The sequence below is a fragment of the Wyeomyia smithii genome, chromosome 2 (assembly GCF_029784165.1).
Source record: "Wyeomyia smithii strain HCP4-BCI-WySm-NY-G18 chromosome 2, ASM2978416v1, whole genome shotgun sequence".
NCBI lineage: Eukaryota > Metazoa > Arthropoda > Insecta > Diptera > Culicidae > Wyeomyia > Wyeomyia smithii.
Window position 1 is genome coordinate 123,937,981 of NC_073695.1, and position 21,134 is coordinate 123,959,114.

Consider the following 21,134-nt stretch of genomic DNA (forward strand, 5'->3'; position numbering starts at 1 on the left):
GTACGAAAGCGCGTCGTTTCATGTGGGGAATAATATCAACAACGAAAAATGACGCACGTCTAAGCACACCCGAACTGTTTCGCCGTGTCGCTTCCATTTACTTCCTTATAACATCGGCCTCAGGGAAGCACCGGCTGCATCTACCGCTGAGGCTGTTACCATACTGCAACTGGTACCCAAAAATATTATTTCTTCAAATTAAGTGTTTTATTTGTCCTCAAAAGAACAATTGTTCAATTCCATATCGGATATGATGCAATCGCATCTCTGTAATATTACCGACAGTAATATTCTTCTGAACAAAATGATCCAACTTTTCCATTAGAGGAAGTGCCGGCTGATGTACGGCAAAATCTCGCCCGATCGCTCGCGTTGGCGTTCAGCCTGGCAGAGGCCTGAGACGTGGTGACCAACCGCAGGGCAAGTGATTTGTTTAATTTGAAGGCAGCCACAGGCGCAACCCGCTGCTATATTCTGTTACTGCTGAGTGCTGATATCTGCTGCTACTGCTGTCAACGTTGTGGACGGTCCATCCAGCTCACCTTCCGACTAATGAATGTAGCTAGTTTTCCCAGAAACACTCTTTTATAGCCGAAGGGTGCTACGTAATAGGCCACGCCTTTCTGTTCAGTTTTACCATTTTCTAATGTTCTTTAGACGAATTATTCCACAATTCGCATTTGAATGAAACAGCGAATAAACACCGATGGTGCTCTCACACAGGCAACGGTTCTAACCCGTATGTTATTGCGGTTTGTAACATCAAGCGATTTCGTTTGCTCGCTGTTGCGTGTTGCATCGTGTTGCAACATGGCAGCTGGGAGACGACGATATTCTGTTCATGCTGATTGATTGAATTGACTTCATATTAGCTCTGCATAGTCGAACTAACTGTCTTTGTGAATGCGTTCTAACAAGGCAGTTTGTTATTCAAAGTCGGTTATGCTGATCGCAGCCTTTGCGCTGCCCCTACAGTGGGGGGTTTACTAAATAAGATAAAAATTAGACAACTACAACAGAATTTGATTGCATCCCGCACAGAATGTCTGCTTGTGTTGATGCCAGAAAATTATTACCCTTCAATTATTTGTTTATTTGCTTTGAAAAAAGGCATTTTGCGGTTCAAAATGAGCTGCCCTAACAGTGGGGGAATTAAGATACACGGACAACATGCACTGTGGAAGCTTTTTCGCATTCAGTAAATTAGACGGGTGCGACAGATTTAAATTGCTAGGATCCAACACAGAATGCTTGCTTGCGTTGTCAAAAATTATTAACTTTCTTGACTTGTTGACTTGTTTATTTGCCTTGAAAAAGGCATTTTGATTTTCAAAATTGGATTTCCTGATGGCAATCTTCATGCTGCCCCAACACGGGAGGAATAATGGCACTCTGGCGACACACGCTGAGAAGAACCGCGCTACTCCTGAGACGTGGTGACCAACCACAGGGCTAGTGCTGCTGCTAAGAAAGGACGACTGCTGTTGTCGCTGTCTATAACTATTATGAGCGGCTTCGGCTGAAACAGGCTCTTATATAGGCCAAATAGCATGTTTTCAATTGCAAGGTATATGATACTGTTGACCGTGCTTGGGAAGCAATCATAAAACGACCAATCAGAGGTCGAATTTTTCGTTTTGACTAGGCTTGACTATTTTCAAAAGTATAATAGTGTGAATATTAAAATTACAATTATCTTCTTTTGGGAAGAATCTTAGAAGATTTTCCAATCTATTGCCAAAGAACGAAGGAAATCCATCGAATACTAACCGATTTATTAGCATTTGAAATTGGACATATTTTTCACTTTTTTCGGTTTTAGATTTTCATTTCACATCCCTATGTAGCCGAACTTCCTGAGAGAAGTATTCTACTTCAAAAATGTGAATTACTGATGGCGTACGTAAATTGCTTCGAAGATGAACATACTTTACTACGAAAGTTACGTTTGTAACGTATGTTTCATTCAAACAATGTTCAATTGTCTTAATTGTCTAGAGTTCCTCTCTTTACGACACAAGTGAAAGTCAGTCTTTTTACCCTAGAATGGAGTCCCAGTTATCGTACAAGCTACATGAGTATTTTGAAGAACAAGCTCAAGGTCTAGATTGAATTTTCGGCACACCAAGAACTTTTGTAAACTGCAATACGCTTGAAATTATAACAACTTTGGTTCTACTTTTTCGATAATAATTGAATTTTTATGAAAACATTCCTAAAAGTATTTATTTTTAATGCAAGCTTGTGAACTAGTTGTGAGAAGCAGCTGAACGTAATCGGCAAAAAATGTCAAATATGATGAAAACTCGGAACAACGAGATGCGACGATTCACAGTCTGGAGGAAACAAGTTTATATACAAACAACAATTTCTATGTTCAATATCAAGGCTCTGATTCTTAACACTACAAGAGAGTTTTCGAAGATTCGTGTTAATAATTTTTGCTTAGTTAGGAGTTTCAACAATTCTCAAGTATATTTTTAATTGATGATCATGATAATAGGTTCTTAATCATACAGCTCAATAATACTCTCAGGTTGTTACGTTGTATAACCATCCAAATTGGGTATCTTTCCTTCGCACTCGTACATTAATATAACGCACAAAATATTTCTTTAGAAAATATCAGGAATATTACTACGAAGATTCTCGAAAGTTTATTTTTAAAGTTCAATGTATTATCAATATCATATGTCTTATTACTTTCAGCAGAGTCTCATTATTTTCGTCATCTTTTGGTTGGTCATATTTGAGGGTGATCATTTTGGTTTTATTTAGGGCTAAGGACGCTTGTTGTGAATTTAGCTTATAGATAAGTTGGCGGTTAAATCGGAATGCTTGTGTCAACAATCGACTAGCTTAAATGTAAACTTTTGCAGTAGACATTTTGTCAGTTTCAAGATGAAGAGGTAAAAGGTGAAAAAATGTGGAATCAATAATATCAAATTATACATGTAATAAACCAACATGCATATCTGATTCAAACTTGTAAATTTCAATGATATTTAGGTTTATAATAATTATATTAATTTTGACGATGTTTGCTCATTGTTTTGTGTTTGTTTTGTGAGATAGATCATATACATGTATGAGTGTATTACTGTGAAAATTGATACAGCAGTATTAACGTGTTACAGTGTAGTTATACATATAGTTGTGCATACATAGTTACTCTTAGAATTGAGTCATAAATGAAGCCTATTCATCACTTTTACAGATCAAAACTACGCCGCCTAGAGAATAGAATCAGAATATATCAAATATAGCCGATAAAGTATCATTGAGTTTGTTTTCTTACCGAGAATATGATACCAAAAAGGTGTATCTAATCCACATTAGTATTTCTCATTATTGCTCGTATCTGTTAATCTGCGCGATTATATGCGTGAATTTGAGTTTTCAATAGTGGAATAAACAATAAAAAACAATAATGTTAGTAAAACATGAATTTTGTAATGCATCAATCTGCAACATCAGTCGTTCAGTAAACAGTATTCAAAGAACCATTCAGCCATGTATTCATTCTCATCCAAGGTCGTTCCCGTTGACGAAGGGTTACATCTTACGTGAAGGAGAACCGATCATTTCATGAGATGAAATTCAACATTCACGAGCTAAAATTCAAAAAGTTTAGTATAGTTTAACCACAGACAAACAGACGATAATCTGGAAATTTTGCTTAGTGGGCAATAATGCCGCTAGTGTCGCTATAAGCAAGCGTGCACATTATCAAAGACAAAAACCATCATTAATGCCGCTTACGAAAATTTTTCTGGTCTTTTGTTCGAAGAAGCAGGTCCGTTTGTCTGTGGTTCAACCATTCACGATCTTGCATTCTCTGACTCACTTTCGGCAGCATGCGGTTGGCAGCCGGTACGAAAGGACAGACCCGGAGCGCTCTAAGAAACGCGGCACTAAAAATCGCTACTACTTCGTAATGCAACACTAATGCTATTGTAAGAAGAACTAAAATCTCGCCAAACATGTGAAAAGGGCCCATGTGCCATATGTAAACAAGCCACAATTTCACGTTTATCAATAAATACAAGTTTAATCTACCCGTACAAATAAGATTGTTTGATTAAGAGTAAATTCTTTTATCAATAAAGCTTATTGGTAAGCGCAGATTTCGCTTGTATTAATCAAAAAACGAGAAAATTTGGCTTGTTTACATATGGCACATGGGCCCTTTTCACATGTTTGGCGAGAAATCATTTCATGTTGATAGCCATGAGCACGGTGCTCCCACAGACCGTTATTATCAAACAAAAAATACCACCGAAACGGTGAATGCCAGTTTGTTTGTGACGATGTTCTTCATCCCTGGGTACATTTTTTAAAAAATCGTTGGTAGCATTTTTGAGTTATGTCCATTTTATGCTTAAAATGGCCGATATTCTTGGTATATTCATGCACACTGGATCAGTCATTGGATTTAGTCACTCAGATTTCAATGGTACTTTGTAGGTACAGGTATCTGCCTACCTATAAATAGTTTACAAAACCAAGAAACAAGCCTAAGCTTTGAATAGGGCGTAACTTCTTCATTTCAATATAAATTATATTGGTCGCTCAACCAAATTAAACTCAAGAAACACATAAACAATAAACGATAGATAGAAAAATCCTTTTCAACTCAGTTTTACGGTTGCAGGACTCGACTACTTGTACCGAAGATAAAGTTGAAATAAAGCCATCAACAAAAAATGTAACCTTCACCTACGCCACTGGGATACAGGTAAATTATTTTACGGAAATATACCTCGAATTTAAGAATCAACGTTTACAAATTGGCATCATGATCGAGTTCGGTGTTATCCAAGTTCACAAAGAACAAATTCACCCTTGCTGCACCCCCTGCCTGCCCACGCTAATAAGATAGACAAAATCTGCTGCTTTAGAATCTCTATGTACCGAATAAAATTATCAAATTATTAATTAATAAATGATGACATCACTAATACTCCTCTCTTTCTTCCACTTTACTACGCCACTGAGATAAAGCAACGTGCCAGATGACACAGTAATGTCGCATACAAAATTTGCCTAGCTATCGTGAAGGACGTTTTCAAGTTTACAGAGTATAAATGCCCCCCCCCCCTTTACCCACGCTAATGAAATAGTGCAAAACTAATACATTTGTTGTACTTTGTATACTTGGTAACCCCTGAGTGCAAATTTTCACAGTAATCGATTCAGTAGTTTCTGAGTCCAGGCAGAGAGATAGACAGACAAACAACGGTGCCTTCTATGATTCAATTTTTTCAACGTAAATTTTTGACATTTCTGTCAATTTTCAGTGCCTAGGTTTAAGGGCTTTCTTCAGTAATCACAACATAACTTAAAGTTAACTTTTGATTGCTTGATTATATAAGGAGCCATCCACATACCACGTGGACAGCTTTGGGGGGGGGGGGGGGGGTTGGGTAATGTCCACGGTCCATACAACTTTTTTAGAATTTATATGGACAGTTGTCCACGGAGGGGGAGGGGGGGTCAAAATCGTTAAAAATCTGTCCACGTGGTATGTGGATGGCCCCTAAGTTTTTTTAAGATGAATAGGTACGCCCTTTTCAAAGCTTAGGCTTGTTTCTTTGTTATGCAAATTATTTATAGGTAGGCAAAATATCTATGCCTACAAAGTACCATTGAAATCAGAGAGACTGAAACCAATTACTGGTCCAGTATGTATGAATTTCCCAAGAATATCGGCCATTTCAACATAAAATGGACATAACTCAAAAATGCTACCAACATTTTTTTTTAAATTTTACCCAAAGATAAAGAATGTTATAACGAACAAACTGGCGTTCACCGTTTTTATGGTATTTTTAGTTTGCTAATAACGGTCTGTGGGAGCACCGTGATGAGGTGTAGCCGTCAGATTGAAGAGCCCGTAATGACATGGTTTTGGAGTCTGCTAAAACAAGTCTCACCATTCGACATTTTCCGCAGAATATCGGTTATCTCGATAGTCATCAGATTTGAATTTCGTAATTTTCGTATATTGCTACGGTTTTATGCACTTGCTACAGCATTACTGCGCACATACGCATAGTGGTTTCAAAGCCACAGGATCGATTCGTTCAAACTATATTCACTAAAACCTTCTAAATATACGTGATCTTTGTAATGTAATTTTCTCATTCTACTAGTTTCGTGGCGAACGTAATAGTATTCTATGTACTATGTTATTACACATTTTATTTACTTAATGATGAGAGTGTGCCTAAAATCAATGTCTCATTTAAAACTAAACCAAACAAATATCAGCAACACCGTCAACGCGAATAGACCTATGCTACGTTTTCAGCAGCTGGACAAATATTCACGACAAGTCGAAACAACAGATGCGATGATTCACAATTTAGAGGAGGCAAAAGCAACTTTACACAGCTTTACACGTTTACTAGTGTGTGTAGGTGAAAAGTCACTTACATCTGAGTCATTCCAAGGTACTTCGCTAATTGATCCTGATCGCCCATTTCCGATTTCGCTGAAATTTTTCACAATAGAGGTTACCCGTCGGACCATACCCCCTATTTTTATATTTTTTCTTGAAAGTACTTTGTATTCAAAGATTAATAGTGTTTAAATCGGATTTTTTCTTTGGATATTAAATTTACTATTATTTTGGAAAATTTGAAAAATGCATGTTGAATATTTTTTTCACCTTGCATGAATGTTGAATTTCCAGAATAACGGTCTTGCAGCACTGCGAAACATAATTCACCCCAAATTTTTGGCAACTTTGTCTTTTTTGACATATTTGAGACTATAAATTCTTGGAAAAAATAAAACATGTCTACTGGAGCTGGAGCAGGCGAATCACGCCACAAAAGTGTCCGGTAACGGCTGAATGTTATCAGCAGGTAGTTGCGTTCGCGGTCCGGAAAAGTCCTTCGTCGAAATAAATCAGACTCAATAGGATGCAGCTATATATCCGAGAACTGTTTTAAACTGATATTGGTTGTGATGGTATAATAGAGTTAAACAAAAACTGTGGATCAATGATTGAGTTGATATCTAAGTAAAGTGTTAATAAGCTCTCAAAGGCAGCTTTTCTGCTCCAAAATCTATTCGAATAACCTGGTTTCGCGGCACTGCCGTCATTAGATAAATCGAAAAATCTCCGCCAGATGCCTATAGGTAAGCCTAAGCCCGGAGCAGGGTTACGAATATGTTCCAGTGGCGAACGAATTGTCCTACAAGTGCAACAGTAATTCTGGAATCGGTCAATCTGGTAAACAGCGCGCCTACTTCCGGCGGTCAAACGATCTTCAGCGAGTTTCAAGTGTCCAAAACCGTTGTAAAGCGTGGGACCAAAGCAGCCATATTACCCTTACTGGAAGTGGCTCGGGAGTAGATGTTCTACCTTCAAGTAAATTTATTGCATTCTTACAAAACAACTATTTTTTATCCTTTTTTTTTTCTTCAGGAAATCATTTCCTCGACGGGGATCCGTATTGACGGATTTTTTGATAATCATACAGCACCCGGAGGATTCATAGTTTTGATGAGGCAATTTGCAACATCCAAAAAACCAGGAATGTGACATACTAGGTGAGTCGGTACTGATGTGCGACAGAAAAAAACTCAAAAAACCAACCATGGGAGGTGCCACCGCGAGAAGAATAACTGTGGTTAATAGAACACGATTCGGTTGATAATAACAATTTGTTAAAAAATGTTTTCACTCAAGTTTGTAATAACCGAAAGCCTGCATGTCCTGAGAATTTTTCATACTTCATTGTTACCTTTGTGTTCATTGTTCTGCTGAAGTCGGATGTATTTATAAACGACTGCTCTTGTCCTTTAATCATCCTATTCATACATGCTCCTTTCGGTTCGCATTTCAAAAAATTGTCGTTGAGTAGTGCAAGTGGAAAAAAAAAACAACATTTACAAAGCATGCAACGGGAAACATAACTTCTGATAAAAACAGTCATACACAGCACATTACTATTCGTAGCAGTTGTATTTTTAGCTCACTAAAATATAATACATAAAAAAACAATATCGCACGCAAGCCTGGGGGGCTTATGTGGTCTCGATCAACTAGATTAGTTGAGAGAATTCGTTATCGATATTGTTTTTGGCACATTTTGCATGTGTAGGATAAGTACAACGATACACCGTGCCCCAGTGCTGAGTCGAGAAAACTTCCAGCTCGAAAAGATCCTCGACCTGATCGGGAATGGAACCCGATATCACAACCGTGTGGGAGAGCTAGCCGACCGACATCGCTAACCACAGAACCACGGGGACCACCAAAAATATAATACATATAAAGAACATAAACATAAGTATACATAGGAAAAGAAGGTTTCGCAAGAATTGCAGGTCCCCACATACGATCCCAGCAGAATGCGTGACCATCCAACCTATTTACTACAACCGGGATCCGTCGGAGACTTGCAGGCCAACTCCTCTCATTTTGAGTGCTTCTCTGGTGTCAGATGGAGTTGAAAAGCCGACCGAAGTTTCGTCATCGGCCGTTATTTATATGTTACTGAACATGGTAACTTCCACTGTACACTGCTACCTTTTCATTCTTTCCATACACTTTGCACTGCTATTTTGTTTTGAAAACAAGACGTCCAATTTTCTAAATGAAAGAGAATAAAACCAAAACTTTAAGAGAATGTTTTATGCGAAGTCATTAAACACTTACAATATTTTCCACTTCGAATATTTTTGCGGTTACATTCTTTGCCGCCGGTTGAATTAAACGCATTCGAGGCATTCTTTATAGGTTTTTCAGGTTTCTTCAAAGATTTCGTTTTTATTTTTTTCTGAAGCTGGTCGAGATTTGACACCAAAACCAAATCAGAAAAGCGATAGCAAAAAAGCGCAACAAAACATATGAAGGTACGGAAAAGTGAAAAGTTCGTCAGTATAAGACAGCAAATCCTCATCAAGGTCAAGCTCAAAATAACGTGGATCGAACAACACTGTTCGTTTTTCGAGTGTGAGATCACGCTTGATTCTGTTTGGCTTATTATTGTCTGTATAAACACTACTTTCGAATACTCGCATCCTTAGACTCATCTCACGTTACCTCATCACCTGAATTTGGGTCGTTGGACTAAACCCACCACTCCCAGTTTCAAAAATGGTGATGGTCTAAGAGAAAAAAGGGTAAAACGCAAAAAAACCATTCGGCAAAATGGGGTAAAATGTGTATTTTTGGTTTTTTAATTTTTTTCAATAGTTACAAGCACCAGAGAAAAAAAATTTGAATGAGGATCGGTTGAAAAAATTAAAAGATATCGTTCGGGCGAATAAAATTTTTTGACGGGAAACCTCTATTTTTCCTTTTTGATAATAAGGCCATTTTATGATATCCGGTGTTCATGTTGACTCACAACCAGGGTTGCCACATTTAAATCTGTATTTTCCCTTGAAAAAATCTGAGCATCTGTATCTGGAACAAAAATATCTGTAAAAAAAATCTGTATTGTTTAAACATAAAGAACATTGTATTCTTTAAGTTTTTATGGTACGTAAACAAAATTTTTAGCTTAAAACGTGTGAGGAGTTGAAAATATGTTCAATTTGCTTAATATTCAATGAAATAAAATTTGGAGTGCTTATAAAAAATGATGTCAATTTCGAAAAATGATGTAAAATGATTTACACATCGAAGATGACAATATGCACTACTCTCTATCAAAATTTGGTGATGGTAAAATGAAAAACAGAAAAGTTATGAACGTTTGAGTATATTGACATTTTCACTCTGAACTTTTTTTGAGTGTATATTTCTATCAACACATTACAGTGTTAAAAACTTTTCACAAAGGCGTCGTACACAAATTACGTTACGCATGAAGGAGGGAGGGGGTTTTAGTCTGCGTTACTTATTGTTACGTAGGGGAGAGGGGGTGTAGTAGAGAGTTACGTAACTGTGATGTTTGCTCGAAATTGAAAATTTCGGAGGGCAGTCAGGCTGATCAGCGTTACGTAATTTTAGAGGGGGAGTCATGTCGAACGTTATTTATCGTTACAAAGGGGGGGGCGGGGAGGGGGTCTGAAATCTTGATTTTTAGTGTTATGTAGTTTGTGTACGACGCCTAAGAGCGTGATACGAATCCAACGCGCTGTTGTTGTGACATAAACGTTCTTATTTATACTAGGAAAGCTGGTAGCCACAAGGTTACAGAGTCCGCCTTGATAAGCAGATGGTCGTGAGTTCGAATCTTGTTAGAAGCAGGCCATCAGGCTCCTCATCATCACCACCATCACCCCCTCACTTGGTCCAAATGACCTAGAGGTAGAGAACATTTATATGCTTCTGAAAAACATTGCTCTTGCATCGATAGAACCGCGATACACACATGCCCCGGTTTTCGTAATGAAATAACATTAGTTCGTCTCTGGGGTTGGGTTGGGTCGTCGCACTCTCGCAATCGATAGAATTAGAATCGCGGTACTACATACGGTGAAATTTCGAAAAGGAATGCGACAAACACACTAACACAAATCTCCTCCATACCCGTGGTGCTTGTGGAGTGTGCAGGAGTATATCCGGCTCTCTAGAAGCAACTAGTATCGGACTAACTTTCCTTTCCTTCCTTCCTTTGATCTACGTTCTGGACCAGCAGGCGTCGGTACTGATCAGCATGCAGGGATCATTGGAGATGCACATCGAAAAGCTAAATCCCAAGCATTAATTGATAAACTCGATGTGCAATTCCTGTCGATCCTGCTCTGTAACGAAGTGGCAACCGGTGGTGATCAATCAGGCTCAATCAAGCTCAAGCTCATAATCGTTCTTTTTTATACTGGCCCTATTGAAATTGAATATGCGTAACTCACCGGTGAACCCTGTTATCAGAAGGTTGTAGAAATAAGATAAACACACAAATTATACAGTACGTGTTTATATCAAGTAAATCCAGATTTAGAGAACTGGAAGCTGATAGATTGAGCAGAGGCAGGTTTCGCTATTAGTTTTGCGCCTGAGGAAATCTACGCTACTTCCGAAATTAATGCTAATCGACCGGTCTTTTTTTGATTTTTTTTCTCGAATTGGTTTTACAATTTATGTTTTTTTTTTGCAGGGATAAAATTATTATCTACAATTTTTCCGAAGACATTAGACCGATTAATCATCATTAGACGTTCGGCGCAGAAATAAATATTATACTCATCAGTCACATTTTTGGATAGGCCCTTTTGAAACAGCAGTTATTGTGAGTCTACATCAAGAACTGTACTAACTGTCTATACAACCAACGGTTCATCACTACAATGCTTCGAATAAAACCTATGCCAAAAATCCTACGCCCTTTTAGAATATAACTCATGGGTGTAAAAAATCTTTCCATCTGTGGAAAATATTCAGTTTGCTAAGCCAAATACGTGTGCAAAGTTTCATTCAAATCAAAAATGGTCGATTAAATTTTCGCGTATTACCAGGTCATTTGAAATGATTTTACTCAGAAGTGAATACAAATTGGTCATTTTTGGGATGTCTTCTTCGTTTTTGTTTTGTTTATGGGTGTTTTCTTCTGCGATAATGTTTTGCAACCCCTTTTCGACGAATACCGTTTGACGTCAACATTTTCCTAGGTTCATTGCTTAGATGTACCTTTCCCAAAATGAATATCTTTAAAATTTCGGCTCGAAAATTTGGTAGTTTTCATGAGAAGATACAAAATGTTTTAGAATCCATACACTCATCGCTTTAGGATTATTATAGCTTGAAACTAGATGAATAGTGAGCTCCAATACATTACATTTGCACCCGATTATCAGTTCGCAGTGAAGAATAAAAAGAATAAAAAGATATGTCACATGGTTGAATGAGGTAGAGCAGATCGATATTTTATTATCGAACTATGATAACACCACCAAGGAGAGAACAGTTTCTTTTCGTGGTATGTATAAGAAGGACGCAGAAAGATTTTGATTCCATCAATTTTTATGATATTTTGTGAATTATATAATTGTGTTTATTGTAATTTCCTTAATATGTATTGTGCCATACAAAATACAAGTTGTGAATAAAACATTTCCATAATTTTCAAATACTCTTCGAGTAACACATTTCTTATGAAATTTCTGGCAACGAACAATGGAAGATTGAGAAATTGCATAGTTGAAAAAAGTAGTAAAGAAAAAGTTGGTAAAATTTACTAGTACTTTCAGATGACCCTTGACCACGAACCTATAGAAAATACATCAAAATAGATGTGATTTTTGAATTCAGCATCGAAAAGTACACTTAGATTGACATTTTGAACTCAAGACATAGAAAAAAATTATTTATGACCGCCCTTCTCAGGAAACAGAACCTCTGTGCATCAGGAGCATGCTTAATAGCGAAACCTGTCTCTGCTCAACCTCTCAGCTCCCGGTTATCTACATCTGGATTTACTTGATATAAACACGTACTTAAATTGGTTAGTTTGTGTGTTCGTCTTATTTTCACAGCCTTCTGATAACATTGTAAAGTGTAGCTAGAAAAAAAAATCACTCAAAAAAGGTTTCAGAATAAAAATGTTTAAATACTCAAACGTTCATAACTTGTTGTTTTTCATTCTATCATCACTAATTTTGACAGATCGTAGTACATGTTGTCATCCTCAATGTGTAAAAAAATAACATTTTTGAAAAAGGAGTTTTTTTGAGATATTCAATAGTTTGTGATAATTTGGAAATTGTTTTAACAACCGCAATTTTATTACCTACAACTTTTCTAAAGACACAATTTCAATCAGTTAAGCCGTTATTCTGACATAGAATATTTATCCATCAGTCACCAGTTTGGATAAGCTTTTTTGGTACAGCAGTCGCGAGTCTACATGAAGAACTGATATCATAAAATGACCTTATTACACAGTGCAACAATTTTTTTGCTTTGGCTCCTATGTATGATTTTTTGATGAAGTTTGATGCGAAAATAAATTTCCCTGAGATTGAACATATTTCATCTTAAGTAGCAACAATGGCGCCATTTTGAATTTTTGAGGAACTGGAAATTTTTTAGGTTTTTTCGACGCCATTTTGTTTTAAGACCAAATATCAAAATTCTAAGAGTTTGTTCACATATTAGCATCCTTTTACCCATCTTTTGAGAAAAAACAAATCTTAAATCGGACAAAAACTGAGCTCAAAACGGTGATTCTACGCAACCGGTTTTGGCATAGTTTTAGTATATTTCACAAAGCAAAATAATATCGATTATTTCTGAGTATCAATGGTAATACGCTAAGATCTTAAAGTGGTAGTCAAATTATATCTTATTTTGAGTAAAAAAAAGTCTCAGAAATCGAATGGTAGGTGTCTGATCAACGTAACGTCGGCTAGCTCTCCCACACGGTTGTGACATCGGGTTCGATTCCCGATCAGGTCGAGGATCTTTTCGAGCTGGAAATTTTCTCGACTCAGCACTGGGGCACGGTGTATCGTTATACTTACCCTACACATGCAAAATGTGCCAAAAAACAATATCGATAACGAATTCTCTCAACTAATCTAGTTGATCGAGACCGCATAAGCCCCCCAGGCTTGCGTGCGATATTGTTGTTGTGACATTTTAGTCTCTCTCGTTATGCGCGACGAAATGAGAAACGTCGAACATTTCAAAAAGTAGTCACCAGTGCAGTTTATACGTTCTGCCGTTGACCATTGTGAAGACTGGTGGATCTGGCGGTTATTTAAAGGCGAGGGAGATTGCAGATTGATAAATGCGCTAGAAATTTAAACATGCGACTCCTGAGCACGTTCAAATTAAATTAAAACCATACCTTTTCCTACAAACCTAGTGGTTCTGTAGGAAAAGGTATGGTATCTTTATTATAAGACAAAATATTTGCCAGTTCCTTTGCATCAGAGAGAGATTCATCAGAATATTATCTGGATGGGAATAGCAGCGCAGTGTCATCAGAGGAAGATACTATGTGCCTGTAGTTTTTTATTTAGGTCTTATATTTTAGTTAGTTTGTTCTTTGATCACGATTTCTGTCGCGTGAATGTTCAACTTGAAATTAAATAAATATAACCGCAAGAAAAATTTAACTGACAAGACTGTTCACAGTAGTTATTTGAAACATCTATTTAACAAATCGCGTCGAATAACCCTGAAGCTTTCATATTCCTATCACCATTTTGCAGTTCTGATTCAGTAAGTAATATATCACTAGTGGTTCTGTAGGAAAAGATATGGTATCTTCATTATAGGACAAAATATTTGCCAGTTCCTGTGCACCAGAAAGAGAATTCATCAGAATATTATCTGGATGGTAGAGGAGCCTTCGGAAAGCCCAGCAAGAGCCTTCGAAAGACCCAGCGAGAAAAATGGCATGAAAGAATCACGCATTGCAAAATAGTAAATGGAATAAGAAAGCTTCGCGGTGTTTTTTATTGTCCAACCTATTTCAAACGGCGAGCTGTATATTGCATACGGCAGCAAACAAACGATATCAGTTTTGTCAGTTCTCCGTTTAAAATAGCTTAGGTCCATTCTGGAATAAATTTAGTCCAGCGTATTTCACTCGCGAGAACCAGTTGAAACACAAATGACTGACTCAAATGAAATGATGCTTGTTTCAATCTACAGGTAACTGCATTGTTACTGAGATTGTGCCATGTCTCGAAAGAATATGTGGTCACTCAAATGAGTGAGCAGGTGAAGGTATGTTGCCGGGTTGCGAGTGAATTAATTTAGCCTGTCAAATCAAGTCTTCTATAAGCAAACATCACGCTGAAAGGATGGTTGCTAGGTTTTATCGATGCGTTTATGTTTATCATTTTCAAATGAGTGACTGGGAATTTCACTGCACTGACTAAAACTATGCCAAACCCGGTTTCGTAGAATCACCGTTTTGAGCTCAGTTTTTGTCCGATTTAAAATCTGTTTTTTTTTCTCAAAAGATGGGTAAAAAGATGCTAATATGTGGACAAACTCTTAGAATTTTGATATTTGGCCTCAAAACAAAATGGCGTTGAAAAAACCACAAAAATTACCGGTTACTCATAAATTCAAAATGGCGCCATTGTTGCCCCTTAAGTTGAAATATGTTCAAACTCAAGGAAATTTAGTTTTGCATAAAAATACACAAAAAAATATATATATAGAAGCCAAGGCAGAAAAAAAGTCAATTTTTGTTGCACTGTGTTATCAAAAAGGAACAACTGTGAAAAGTTTCAGCGGAATCGGAAATGACATGCTAAGAAATAATTTGTTTTACCTATTTTCCATGGAATGCCTCCTCTATCCAGTGTTTCACGAGCGGTAATGACGGGCAGTGCACGCAGCCCATTTTGAGGTTTTATGTAGATCAGGGAACGGAGGTAACGGAGTAGAAAATTTAATAACGTCGTAACGTAGCATAGCAACTTCAACAAACAATGGACTTTTTTATTTAAACTTCGTCGTGCGCATGCGCGGATCAAAATAAACAAAACTGTTTATTGAAGTTGCTATGCGTTGCAAAATTTTGATGTTTTCACTCCGTTACTGCGATTGAAAACTACCCGAACTACAGAAAAGGTCAAAATGGGCTGCGTGCTATGTCCGCCATGACCGCTCGTGGAAAGCTGGATAGATCATTGCACGATGACGTCACAAAAAAATATTTGACAGTTCTGGAAGGTTTGTTCGTAGGAACATGTAAAGTTTTCAGATTACCACAAGAGATAGTCGCAGTGGTCCAAATTTTCCACAAAAAAAAGAGTTCGGATTTTTTCATTATAACGCTTCTTATTGATTTTAGTGATATTCGATAGACGTATGGTTGATATAGCCTGTTCAGCAAAACAAAAGAGAAGAAGAAGAAGATTTTAGTGATAAATAATTCGCGTAGGTGGAGAGTTCTCCGCTCTGCTTCGTTTTCATATTAACTGTTATTATTCTCAACACATAACCCATTAAACGATAAACCGAAGAAAAAATCTCACACCTTGTGAACCTCCCCGAACTGTAAAAAAATAAGGTTTTTCTTTATTTGCAATGATCTATGATACAACTTTAGTGTCTATAGATACACCGGATATTTCCATTGAACTAGAAGTTTTACAACCTCCATAAAATATCGGATCTATCCGCCATTACTGCTCGTGGAAAGCTGGATATCGTAGATTTCGTTTAACACTAACAAAAATGAAAAATAAACAATTCAGGAGAAAGTAGGTGAAAATAAGCGTTGAAGAAACCAAGTTGTTAACAAGTTGAGTTTAGAACCCATTTAAGGAATTTGTTGGAAAGAGCTGCAAATAGTGTCTATAGATACACCGGATATTTCCATTGAACTAGAAGTTTTACAACCTCCATAAAATATCGGATCTATCCGCCATTACTGCTCGTGGAAAGCTGGATATCGTAGATTTTGTTTAACACTAACAAAAATGAAAAATAAACAATTCAGGAGAAAGTAGGTGAAAATAAGCGTTGAAGAAACCAAGTTGTTAACAAGTTGAGTTTAGAACCCATTTAAGGAATTTGTTGGAAAGAGCTGCGGTGTTTTTGCAACTGGCGTTTTTGTGAATCCCAAACAAGCTTTTGTGGAATGTACAGTATTTGTCATTGACTGTGGTTATCCTTTTCGAAACCACCACCAAAAACACTGAAGAGTTCGATGAATAACAATTGGTGCTGTCCTGTGGCAATAGTGCGTCTGTATTTCAGACACAGTCTTCTATTTTTTCCTAAAAGTATTTGAATTTGTTTAACTATCGTGCATTTTCGCATAACAAAAGCATGTGGATGCGATGGGCTTAGTGGCATAGAACAGTCGTTAGAACGAATAGAAGCGAAAATAGCTACCGTGGAATGGGGTGGAATTAATCAGTGAGGTGAAATTGATCACTTCAAAATTCGTGATAAAAAATACTTATCAAAAGATATCGATCTTACAACACTAGGAAAAGTTAACGTGTCCTAAAAGGCAACTTTTGCAAGATTCACGTACTTGTCAAAGTTAACCATTGCATGCCCGGTGCAATTTTACATATTTTCGAAAAATTCTTCTAACTCAGTCAAAACTCAGTCAAATTTGATCAAACAAGTTTCCAAATAACAAAAAAAAGTATTGAGTTTACTTAAAGTAATCTTGATTAGGGGTTAATTGCGTTAAATTTGGAGAAGTGAGTGAAGTTTGATAAAAGCTTAAAAAATATAATTTTCAACAATGATTATTCCATACCATCAAAGAATTACTGATGAATTCGCAGGAAACCACAAAGATTCCAATTTCAGAGCTAGTTTTTGAGCTTTTGCAACCAATCGAATTGAAATCGATCTAACGATGATTAAATGAGAGCAAATTTAGCAAACTGCAGCTCGTGAACCAAAATGAATAGATTTTAACCAGAGATATCGATATTTTTGTTTTCAAACTAGCTGTGATTGATATTTTTCAGTTCAGAAATCATCATTTATCATGAAATTATCGAAAAAAAGTACATTTCCTACAGAGTGTATGGATTTCAAGGTTGATCAATTTCACCCCGATTTAACTCATAGTACCTTATAGAATTCTCGAATTTATTTCATGAAGTAGACGATAGAAATTTCACCAAGAGCCATAGTGGTTTTCTAGAGCACATACCAGTACTTGTTTCAAATATATACTTTTTTGGGAAAAATGTTCATGAATCTAGTTAATTGAAAAATATTATAAAAATTGATCAATTTCACCCCGTTCCATGGTACATGTTATATAAAAATGGGAGGAAAGTGTCAAGCGCAGAAGGTTCGCTTGTAGAACGGTGAGATAAAATATGCGTTCTACGTTTTTTTATTTTTTAGTGGTTCATAGCTTTTCATATTATCAAAATTTACTACTGGAATTCGGAGTTAGTGGCCTAAACTTTAATAGCACTACGTGCAATTTATGGTCGTCATAATCATTCTGCCAGATCAACAATTAAGCGTCTAGTGGAAAAAATTGAATCCACAGGCACAGTACCGTGCCGACTTAACTTAATTTTTTGAATTATTTTTTCATTCAATATAACAATAAAACAGTAAAAGGTGTTCAGCGGGAAATATAACAACAACTCGAACAACTATACAATTGCTATATCATTATACTTATAATGTCGTACTTCTTTTTCTTATTGTTCGTGCTTCTTTAAACCATGATGGAAACAAAACAATCTTATGATGAGAAACGCAACGAAAAATATTCGGCACAAATCTAAACCTGTTCAAAAATCAAAAGTTAATTTCTTGTTTGTGCAAAAATGGTGTCAATATTGTTTTACTTTTTAATTATTACTTGCTTTGATTCACTTGGTTAGATAAAACACTAACTATTCCGCAACAGGATGTATCGGAATATTTCCACACATTCGTCGTTTGGAGCAAAAACTTTCTAAAGTATAATACGTTTCACGTGCAGAACTGATTTAAAAATCATTTTCACAACGATAAGTAACTCAATTTACTACACTCGAAGCTATATAATGGAACTTGCCTACTAAAAGGAATTTGACAGTTAAAATAGGTTTTCGGCGGCACCTTGTATTTTGCAAATTACACTGCTAAACACAGATTTTACCTTAAAGCTCAAACTGGGAAAAATTACAACTTTTTAACCATTCCTGTGAACTTTGGTGCCCCTAGCAAAGATAGCTTTTTCAGAGACTTAAATGAGTTCACAAAGTCACAAGAATGGTTAAAAAGCTATAATGTTTTCAGAACAACTAATTTTCGCTTTTGTCGACCAGTGGATAGTAATAATTCACAACTATTGGTGTTGCAGTAAATAAACATGAAAATTATGTTATTGATAAAAAAATCCACTGAACATTTTTTTGTGTGTCATCTTTATCTTAATTAAATACAAACTTCTTAAGTTACTTTACATATCAACCATTTGGTATTATTTTCAATGAGATTTTTATCGCTGATGGCATCTTCAGCGGTGGTCAGTTTTTGAGACAGCTTTAAACTATATTTACCCCAACAAAACCTGGATAGAGCCGTCTAATATAGACCAACGTTGCAATCTTCGCACTGATATGGTATTGCTTGTTGTTTATAAAATGATTGTTTTTTATGTTTTATTTTAGCGGTTTTTAACCTCGTGTTTTTATGATACTTCAATTCTGTGTTTTCAATCTTGCTTTAAAAGATGACTGTAACAATTAATCAAACCATAGTTTAAAACCCGAACCTGAACTTTAAACCTGAATAAGACTACCACAACATGATCCACTAAAATAACTAAAATAAGAATTTAAGGAAAAATCGTTAACTACGTTTTGGATCACAAAAACGAGTTTGCGAATTTATCTCGAAGAGCAATCAAATACCTTCTACCTTTTACCAGTACTGAGCAGGTATAAAAATTATTTTCTTCATACACAGATATCAAAAAGTTGTATCGAAACTCAATACTACCCATGATTTGCGAATTTATTTTAACTTTTTGAACCTGTTTTCAAGAACTAGTTCCGCAAAAACAAGCTCAAGAATCACACAAACACCAAGAAAACTATAACATTTTGTTTTGTTATGTTTTTACACAATGTTCGAAATAAAAATGTTCGAAAACATATTTTATGTTAAAACTATTCTATAACAGATTACTTTAATTTTTTACACAAATCATTATATGGGAAATCACGTAACTAAAAGAATGAGGGGTACAATTCATTTGTAAAATACCACACTGGTGTAAATATGGCGTGCAAATGGTTTTTGAACGATATTTTTCCAGTTCTAAAAAGTGAGGCCTATTACAGAAGACGAGACGAGCGACGAGTTACTTGCCTGACCAGTTTTGGTATAACAGATGGCGAGTCGGCTGAATTTTGGACGAGTAGCTCGTCTGCAAATATGCTCGACTAGTTCGTGACTTAGCTGTTACCAGCCAAGTTACACTCGCGTTCCCTAATACAACATTTCGCTCACCCTGTCATTGACTGTAGGCGGAGCGAATTGCTCGCCTCGTCTTCTGTAATAGGGGCCATAAATGAATCAAAACGTATATCAGTTATAAAATTCTACAGTTCAGATTTGGTATCAAATGAAATTTACAAAAACCTGTGCAGCAATGAATTTGTGTTTATTTCATGAAATAGAACCAAACAACGATTTGGACCACCGCTGAAGATGCCTCTCATGATAATATAAATAAGTCCCATAGCGTGAAGCTTAAGATACATAGATGTCATTCAGGAAGTAGTGGGAAAGCCATTTATCTTCTTAAAAATTACACAATCCATTCATCAATTCCACTAGGAATATTTGAATTATTAAAACAGTGTATATAGTAATACCCAATTCGAAGTTTGAGCCATGTACATTAACTGCTAACCAACAACTACTACTTTTAACAACAAATTCCTATCTAAAATTGTTCCATTTTGCTTTCGTCTGTCCTCCAGAACATGCTTATTTCTTATAGTTGGTTCATCAAGTCCACGAAACTTAATATTTCAAAACCTTATGATAGAAATCTTCGAATCGTGTTTTCTCTTCAATCAGAACTAATCAAGACAATTGCTTTCATTCACTGACGTATTCAAAAGTAATTATCTTCCATCTTAATTATTCCAAAAGCAGTCAATTTGGGAACAACTTGTTCTACTCTTTGCATGGATTTACCAAACATTCAATTTAATACTTGGTCTCCAATAACATTTCACAAACACAATTTTACGCACTGCGGTAATGTAATACTGATGGACTCCTAACGAGTAAAAATTGTTTCGTTATTTTGATTTGTAATATGTTGGCTGAAAACAACCGTTACATTAACTGTTTTCTATTTCATTTATATTTCTTCATGTCATTTGAAGCTATTTTGTATTTATGCTCTTAACTTTTTGTATTCATAAGTTAGTTGGTTGGCCAATCCTTTTCCGGATTTGTTATTCGTAATTAATATAATTTATCATAAGGATCACAATTCACTTTGAAACGATTACTGACGAAATCAGTAATCTTCATGCTATACTATTATTGTTTATGTTATATTAATACTGAAAATGTAAGAATTCCAAACAAACCATAATGTAACTATTTCCAATTGCAGGGGTATATAACTGAACAGCATTTTGTCATGCATAACAGATTACTGTATGTTACAGTCGTCGGTGCCGGATGCATTCTGTATCTGCTGTTTGGTTTTTCTGGATGATCTCCTGATCAAGGATCTGCAATGATTTGAAAA

At 36.2% G+C, this 21,134-nt stretch overlaps 1 protein-coding gene across 1 annotated transcript in view; it reads right to left on the reverse strand.

Annotated features, from left to right (window-relative positions):
• Window positions 1–2,435: 2,435 nt before the first annotated feature.
• Window positions 2,436–21,134, reverse strand: part of LOC129723769 (GTP-binding protein Di-Ras2) — an 84,484-nt gene continuing 65,785 nt past the window's right edge. Inside the window, exons 6-7 of the mRNA XM_055678183.1 lie at window positions 15,641–21,117; window positions 2,436–3,369 (exon numbers count right to left, since the gene is read on the reverse strand). Of these exons, the coding sequence (XP_055534158.1) occupies window positions 21,036–21,117 (82 nt within the window). The 3' untranslated portion in view covers window positions 2,436–3,369; window positions 15,641–21,035. The remainder of the gene's footprint in view (window positions 3,370–15,640; window positions 21,118–21,134) is intronic.